Source organism: Rhinatrema bivittatum, chromosome 13 (assembly GCF_901001135.1).
Source record: "Rhinatrema bivittatum chromosome 13, aRhiBiv1.1, whole genome shotgun sequence".
NCBI lineage: Eukaryota > Metazoa > Chordata > Amphibia > Gymnophiona > Rhinatrematidae > Rhinatrema > Rhinatrema bivittatum.
In genome coordinates this window covers 66,144,467-66,153,203 of record NC_042627.1, presented here as the reverse complement: position 1 = coordinate 66,153,203, position 8,737 = coordinate 66,144,467, and the positions used below count along the sequence as shown (strand labels likewise).

The window sequence follows — 8,737 nt, the reverse complement described above, 5'->3', positions numbered from 1 at the left end:
CAATCGAGCGTAGAGTACGAGACCCGCTCAGTCGATCGGCCTAGCTCGTGTGCGTGCGTGCGCGCGCAGGGAGCGAGAGCAGGATGGCGGGCGCGTCTTTCTTTCCGCGGCTCCGAGCCGCTCTCCTCTCTCCCTGGAGGAAGGGGATTCTTTCAGTATTAAGGCCCAGTTCCTCACTCCTGGGCGGCGGCGGCGGCGGCGGCGGCGGCGGCTCCCGCTCTCAGGATGATTCTGAGCTGGACCTGGACCTGGATACGGAAACGGATACGAATTCGCTGGACCTGAGAAGGTAACGGAAAGAGAGAGATCTGTTTAGAAAGAAACGTCCCTTGAGGTTTGGGGGGGGGGCGGGGCGTGAGCTTGGGTCTGTGCCATTTTGTTTTTTATTGCCTGTCGTGAGTTTAGGGGTGCAGTGCTGCACATTTGGTAAGAAATGGGAATCAGTGTAAACTAGGATGGGACATGGGAGTCAGTCATCTGGTCATACAAATTCAGGAAAACGCGGAAAACTTGGCTTTTCCACCAGGCATTTCCTGACTAGTTCCCTTTAACCACTGCCACCTTCGCCTCCTCACGTTAATATGTAAATATCTTTAACCCTTTAGTTTCAATTTTTCAGGCTCACATATAGAGCTGCCTCCTTCTAGCTTCAGCACCTTTGTTGCAACTTGTTACTCTTGTTGCTCCCCTTTCCCCCATCCCTGTTTTTTGTATTTTCCACCTTTTTGTTCAGATGTAAACCGATATGATGTGCCCTCTAATGTCGCTATAAAAAAAGCTGTTAAATAAATAAATATTGCTAGGTTTAGTTGATGCATTTGGTGACTCTTAATTTTGCTCCCTTTGTATTCCATGGCACGAACTCTCCTGTAGTTCTCTCTCACTCTGCCTTCAGCCTGTCTGCCTCTACCAGTCCTAACCAGAGACCTAATCCCCAGATTTACCAGCACTCCTAGACGCATGTGCATCATTCAACCTGTTACTTTCACTTCATATATTATGGAGGACAATTTGTCTCAGCATGAAAATGTGTTTACACCAATCATGGTTTATACTCTCAAGTCATGTTTTTTTGCACATAAAGCATACTTTACACACAGAAGACACAGTGTGTAGAAAGCATGTTTTATGCATACTAAGCTTGTCTTCTCTGCACATTTGTGAGTTTATGCAAGTTTTTTTTTAACTACTGATACATTAGCATAGCATTAACTTACAAGCATAGGGAGTTAAGTTATTTTTTATCAGGCACCCAGGTTAAACGCACAGTTTATTACATAGGTCCTATAAGGGCTGATGCAGTAAAGTGTGCTCAGGCCGAGCGCACTGTTAGCCCCCATTTGGACTCGCGTTTTCAGCTTGCTATTTTTACCCCTTATACAATAAGGGGTAATAGTGCGTGGGAAAACGTGCGTCCAACACCCCCGAAACTAATAGCGCCTGCTACATGCAAATGCATGTTGATGGGCCTATTAGTTATTCCTGCGCGATTCAGAAAGTAAAGCCTGCCCAAAGGCAGGAGTTAATTTTGGCCGGCACCGGGAAAGTGTACAGAAAAGCAGAAAAAACTGCTTTTCTGTAACCCTCCAACTTAATATCATAGCGATATTAAGTCGGAGGCCCAAAAGATAAAAAATCTGCCCGCGGGTTGGAAGACGGACGCTCAATTTTGCCAGCGTCCGTTTTCCGAACCCATGGCTGTCAGTGGGTTTGACAACCGACGCCGGTAAAATTAAGCGTCGGCTGTCAAACCCGCTGACAGCCACCGCTTCTGTCAAAAAGGAGGTGCTAGGGACGCACTAGTGTCCCTTAGCGCCTCCTTTTACCGCGGGCCCAAATTTGCATACCTGGGCTTCCTGAATCATGCGCCCAGGAGAGTGGCCTGGGCATGTGCCCGCTCTCCCGCGAAGTTTTCTGTATCGGCTCGATAGTAACTAAGGCACTCTCATTTTGAAGACAGAATCTGAAAAGGGATTCAGAATGGACTTGAGTGTCTGTCCCAGGTATATTTGCATATTGTTCCCATGCCATCTGCATAAATACAAACTTCCATTATGAGACCTTTATAGATCATATCTGTTAAATGCGATTACTCTTTGCTAGTGTTCCAGTTTTCACTCCCCATAAGCAAGGATTTCTGTTCATAAAAGTTGTGCACCTAATTTATGTTTTGTGAGCACAGTTTGTTTTTTTTTACACAAATGCATATAACAGTGTGCACCAAATATGAGTTAAGCATGCCCACCTCTCTGCACTGGGGAGTAATTGCTAATGCTGTAATTAACATGGAATTTGAATGGAGGAGTGCTAAACTGTGTGCACACAGTTTTACTTGTGGTTGTCCACTAAACTTTGTTGCATTGGAAGTGAAGTTGTAAGCACAAAAATGTGTGCACTGCTGAGTGCAGCTTAGTACATTGGGGCCAATGGAAGGATGTTGTTTACTTGGATAAATAAGCTCCTTCTGTAGTCTAACCTACACTGTGCCATGCGGAATATAGGCAGGTATGAAGCATACCATATGCCATTTTCAAGTACACCTCTAATTCTCTTTCTTGACTCTTAGTGTGATGAAACGACAGAGGAAGGCAATTTTGTACCAACAATTGAAGAGAGAGATGGAGCCTCGTGGTCCCCCAGAGAGAAGTCTCACTACGGCTGCTATGGATCAAATCAGGTGAAAAAATATAGGAGGGAAAGAAGGGACAAAGCAAATTTTTATTCTCCCTGAACATCAGCTATCATATGTCCATGAAAAAAAATCACTTTTCAATCATCCTTGGCAGATCTTTTAATATTTATTGTAAGTTAAGATAATTAATGCAAGTTACAGAAGTTTGTACCCATGTTAACATTCTGCAAAAATACACAAGGCCAATATTAATGCTTTATCAATCACTTAATTTGACTTAGTTTTCAAGCTCTTGAAGGTGACTGTAGAAACAAGTTAAAAAGAAACTGAGATCAGATATTTCATCTGGGTTCTGAAAGCCTTTCTTTCAGATGACATTTAAGTTCCTTTTTCAATGAGTTTTCAAGAATTATTGCTTCTGTTCTTAGGGTTGCCAGTTTCATGGTCCATGGCTAGTTTAGTTATGGCTAATTTAGAGCCATTTGGAAGCCGTATGCTTACGTTAACCAATTCTGTGACCAGTTTAGCTATGGATAATCTTGTATGCATGCCCATTTACTTGTTGGATGAGAGAAAATGCATGCGGATTGATTTATGTACTTGAAGTACCAGTTTCGGTGTTCCTAGGTGGTGATGTTGGGGATAGTTTGTTCAAGCGTTAATTATCCTGCACCGTATGATAATATGTAGTTAAAGTAATCAGTGTACCCGATGTACATAAGGTTATTCTCTCAGGTCAGTGGCTGTTTTAGTTATGGATAATTTTGTCTTATTGAGTACATTTGGTGTCATTTTATTATGATGTTCTTCGGACTGTTTATTATATTTGGTGATATTGATTATTGCATAATTTACCTCGTTTTATTTACTGAGTACCTGTGATGTTGCTTTAGATAGTACAATTTTATTGTACATTATCTAGAGCCTTAAGATGGACGATTTTAACAAATACAAATGTAAATATACATTTGACAAATTACATCACGTGTTGATTTTATCTTAACAAGGATCATCATCTTTGAACAAATACTTATTTTCTTTTGTACTTTCTGGAAAGTGATAAAGGAAGGTTTTATTACACTGAAAAATAATTGAATTGAAGCCCCTCCCTTTAAAAGTTCAGCCTTTGGTTTGTTCTTTAGGTATACTCTAAATGTATTTTGTTGCTGTTGTTGTACCAGGCACTTAAACAAGGAGTTTCCAGAGGAGTGGACAGTCTGTCGTTTAGCAGAAGGATTTAATGTCAGTTCCGATGTCATCAGAAGGGTTTTAAGGAGCAAATTTTCTCCATCACTGAAGCAAAGAATGAAGCAAGATGCAAAGGTAGCAGCCAACCTGGAAAGTCGGCGGTTTCCACAGCACATAACCAAGGACACTGTGCAGCCAAAAATCCAGGCTGGTTGCCAGCCACACACTCGTCTACCATCGGGGAAACCGAAGCAGCAGCTGAAACAAATAAGTGATGGTTATACAACCCAGGGCAGTCTGTCACCAAATACATTACAACTCCAACCCAGCACTTTTTCCATGGCAGTAACAAAAAATAGTTCTACACTTAGGAAACAGAATCTAGAGAGACAAACAAGCATCCACCAGCAGTCAAGGGCAGACTTTGTGCCTGCAGCACCACTGCCTTTAACAAACACAGAGGAAACGTTGTCCCCTGGTGGAGAACAGATGGCTCCCATGGAAGAGGAATGGAATGGAGAGCTACTGAGTGAAGAAGAGTTGGAGAGATTAGAAGAATGTGGACAGGAAAATAGAATGAAAGTTGTACAGAAGGGCATGGAGTTCTTTGACAGTGATGGAAATTTTCTGTACAGGATTTGATCTGCTGCGAGGCCTTGGTAGCTCAAACTTTGTTCTACAAGATTAAAAAAAAACTGGACTGGATTGAAAATGCACTGTTCATCACCCTCAGTGAGGTAAGGGACATGGTGGTGGAAGTGTATAAATTTTGTAGGAATAAATAAATATTTAGTTTTTATACGTAAATATATTTGCTTTTGGCATTTTTTTTTTTTGTGTGAGTTTTGTTAATCTCTATAATACTGTATTGGATAAAGTTATTTGCCAACACTCACAAAGCGGGTCAGTGGGAGAAGTGGGATTTGAGCCCTTCAGTCTGCTGCTCTACTAATTGGGACTCTTTCTGTTTTCTTGCTGGAACCACAAAGCGGATAACAAACTAACAAAACTGATATAAACAATACAATAATTTAAGTGTCCTCTCCTCCAGGACAGTTGGTCACTTAAAAAGCGCAAAATAAGTGACCCAAAAATGTTTGCTTGAAATATCAAGCCTTCACTTTCTCCTGAAGGATGGATATTGAGGTTCCATATGGATGTCAGGTGCAACAGAGCTCCACAAAATTAGGGCAAACCAAATAAAGGCAGGTTGGATGATCTCCAGTTTCCCTGTACATCCCCGGATCAGCCCAGACTCCTGGGTTTTACCTCCCCTCCAGCAGGTGGAGACAGAGAAATTTTTGTGGACTCTGTCATATACCACTGAGATGCCACCTAGAGTCTGTCGGTATTTCTCTGTCTCCAGCAGGTGGAAGAGGTGCTCTCCTTTAGTCTGGTAGCTTGTGCAGGATTTAGGAATTGGATATTGGTTTGAAAGTCTGGAAGTCCTTATTGTAAAAAAGAGAGACAAGAAGGGTAGTTTTAGGATTCCCTTTTTTCAGCCTCCCAAGGGGTTGTCAGGTCCTGTTGGGACCATCCCCCCTGGTTATAGAGCTTTGGAGCAGAGGGTTGAGGACCCTGTAATTGCCCACTGAGGGTGATACTGGGGGCCCGTGTAAGACCCTCAGTAAGACCTTTCACAGGTTTAAAAAAAAAGGTACTGATAAGGGGAATGGAACAACTCCCCTATGAGGAAAGACTAAAGAGGTTGGGACTTTTCAGCTTGGAGAAGAAGCGGCTGAGGGGGGATATGATAGAGGTGTTTAAAATCATGAGAGGTCTAGAACGGGTAGATGTGAATCCGTTATTTACTCTTTCGGATAATAGAAAGACTAGGGGGCACTCCATGAAGTTAGCATGGGGCACATTTAAAACTAATCGGAGAAAGTTCTTTTTTACTCAACGCACAATTAAACTCTGGAATTTGTTGCCAGAGGATGTGGTTAGTGCAGTTAGTATAGCGGTGTTTAAAAAAGGATTGGATAAGTTCTTGGAGGAGAAGTCCATTACCTGCTATTAAGTTCACTTAGAGAATAGCCACTGCCATTAGGAATGGTAACATGGAATAGACTTAGTTTTTGGTTAATTGCCAGGTTCTTGTGGCCTGGATTGGCCACTGTTGGAAAGAGGATGCTGGGCTTGATGGACCCTTGGTCTGACCCAGTATGGCATTTTCTTATGATAGATAAAAGAAAGAGCTCCAAAACAGGGGCTAAATAAAAGAAACCGGTAACCGCAGGGTGAGCTGTCGCATCTGCTGGAGACAGACAAATACTGAAGGGTTGCAGGGTAGGCTCTGTCCTGATATAGGATACCCTTACAGGTTTGGTTTGTCTCCATCTGCTGGACAGGAGGCTCAGCCCATGGTCTGGACTGATCTGGGTACGTACAGGGAATGCCAGAATGTCTTTGTGTGTTTTAAGGTGGTGAGAGTAGGGTTTCACTATCTAATTGTCTAACTTGTGAATAATTTCCATGACTTCTTTAGAGGACTTTGTCCCTATTATCCAGAAGTGTGAAAATGAAATGCAGGAGTGGATGAAGTTATCTATCTCCTGAGCAAGAATGATCAATCTGCTTAAGACAGAATGAAGAATCTAACATATCCATGCAACATTCTGCTTAAAATATTTGCAGAAGTGCATGGTGCAATGTGCATCTTTATTTGGAGTAACTAAGTAAGAACATAAGAGGTCGTATTGGGATAGAACAAAGGCCATCATCTCCAACCACCTGTCTCTAACAGTGGCTAATCCGGGTTAGCAACAATACCTGGCAGATCCCAAAGAGTAGTTCATTCTTTGTTGCTTACTTTCAGGCATAAACACTGGAAATGAAACAAAGGAAACATTGATGCTCCTGTTGACTGGGGATATGGAGAAAGGCTTCCATTAGATCGAGAGACATGAGAAATTCCCCTCTCTGTACAGCCATAATTGCGGAGCATAAAGTTTCCATTCTGAAGTGAGTAATATACCAATTGACTCTCTTCAGATCTAGGATCGGTTGGAAGGAGCCCTCTTCCTTCTTGGGAATGATAAAATAAATCTAGCAGCCTTCACTGCCACTCTCTTTGCTAGTGAGTTGCAGGGAGAGAGCATAAAGGCATCCAGAGGACTCTGGAGAAATTCTACAGCATAGCTATCTCTTATCACATCCAGGTCCCACTGATCAGTCCTAATCTGGGCCCACCTTTGATAAAAATGAGAGGTGACCTAGCTCCGGATGCTCTGGGCCTGAAGCCCCGCATCCTTACATGGCTTCTTAGGCTGAAAGGACTTCCGAAGGGTCACAACCTTTGTGTCAGGACAAAACTGATGGGAATCCCTAGAGCGGGCTTTTGCCCCAAAAGATGGTGATGCCACTTTCGGGTCTTCTGGCGATTGCAGAATTTTGGATTCACTCCATCTATCCACCATCTTCTCCAAATTACTCCTAAAAAAAGAGAGAACCCCTAAAAGGTAACCTTGTCAAGCTTGACTTAGAAGTAGTACCTGCCACAACAGGTGCCTTGCCTCTATTACTGAAGCTATGCCGCTAATGGCCATATGCACCAAGTCACAGCCTGCCTCAGCTAGAAATGTGGCTCCTGGTTCCAACAGTGGTCCACTATTGGCTTCCCTCCTTGAGTACTGCCTCATAAGTCTTGATGCCTGGCCAAGCTTAAACAGCAATCCCCACGAGGAAGATGCTTGTCTATCATTTACTGGAGACAGAGAATACTGACTGGCTGATGTCAGGGCAGGACTATGTCAGTAACATCAGCAAGTCAATTTTTCTCCGTGTCCATCAGCTGCTAGGAGTGCAAGTCTCAAAATCTCATCAGCTGGGACCAGAGGATCCTGGCACACGCCACCTGGGTGCACAGGCAGTATCTTAGCACTTTACCCAGGACACAGTATTTTAAGGTTACTCAGTCATATATTTGCATTTCTTATGGAGTAAACGGAACTGCTATGAAATTTATTTATTTATTTATTTTTGGTTTTTATATACCGATCTTCCTGCATTAAATACAAATCAAACCGGTTTACAAGGAACAAGAAAACCGCCTGTACGGCGATACATAGAACTAAGAACATACATTGTAACAGGGCAAACACAGTTAAAATTTAAAATTTAACTGAACAGAGAAAAAAATATTTACAATGCATAGTCATAAATGTCCTAAAGCATTCAAAGAGAAAAATGTGATTAGTTAAAATGCAGATTCTGGAAATGCAAGGTTGAATAACCATGTTTTTAATTTTTTTTTGAAGGATATTGGGCAAGGATCTTGTCTAAGGTCCGATGGGAGATTGTTCCATTGAGTGGGTCCTGAGATAGAGAAGGCTCTGATCTTTAGTGATGTTTTTGCTTGAGGTACGAAGAGAGTGCCTTGATAAGCTCTTCTCATTGGCCTAGTGGGATTATTAGGGCGAACTTGGTGAGTTAAATCGATTGGGGCAAGATTGTGAACAGATTTGTGCATGATGGTCAGCACTTTGTATCGGATTCTATATTTGATAGGGAGCCAGTGAAGGTTGTAGAGAATGGGAGTGATATGGTCCCTCTTTTTGGAATTGGTTAGAATCCTGGCGGCTGAATTCTGTAACATCTGAAGAGGCTTAGTGGTAATAGCCGGGAGCCCAAGTAATAATGAGTTACAGTAATCAATTTTTGTGAGTATGATTGCTTGTAGAACCAGACTGAAATCATAAAAGTGCAAGAGAGGTTTAAGCTTCTTAAGGACCTGTAGTTTAAAGAAGCACTCCTTTGTTGTATTGTTGACAAACCTTTTGAAGTTCAACTGGTTGTCCAGGAGAGTGCCTAGATCTCTTACGTGAGAGGTTTTTTTGATGTTATCTAGTTTTGTTGAAGGGAAGTTAGGAAGAGATTGGTTGTCAACTTGAGGTTGATCATCTTGGTGAAAAACTG

The 8,737-nt window shown here is 42.3% G+C and overlaps 1 protein-coding gene across 1 annotated transcript; it reads left to right on the top strand.

Annotated features, from left to right (window-relative positions):
• Positions 1–4,627, top strand: NGRN (neugrin, neurite outgrowth associated). Its single transcript, XM_029575679.1, has 3 exons — positions 1–289; positions 2,567–2,677; positions 3,814–4,627. The coding sequence occupies exons 1-3, from the start codon at positions 84–86 to the stop codon at positions 4,460–4,462; spliced, it is 966 nt and encodes a 321-aa protein (XP_029431539.1). The 5' UTR covers positions 1–83; the 3' UTR covers positions 4,463–4,627.
• The last annotated feature ends 4,110 nt before the right edge of the window (positions 4,628–8,737 follow it).

Coding starts and splice junctions, on each gene's coding strand:
- NGRN (XM_029575679.1), top strand. CDS start 84: ATGGCGGGCGCGTCTTTCTTTCCGCGGCTCCGAGCCGCTCTCCTCTCT. Junction 290..2,566: donor AATTCGCTGGACCTGAGAAG/GTAACGGAAAGA, acceptor CTTGACTCTTAG/TGTGATGAAACGACAGAGGA. Junction 2,678..3,813: donor GCTGCTATGGATCAAATCAG/GTGAAAAAATAT, acceptor TTGTTGTACCAG/GCACTTAAACAAGGAGTTTC.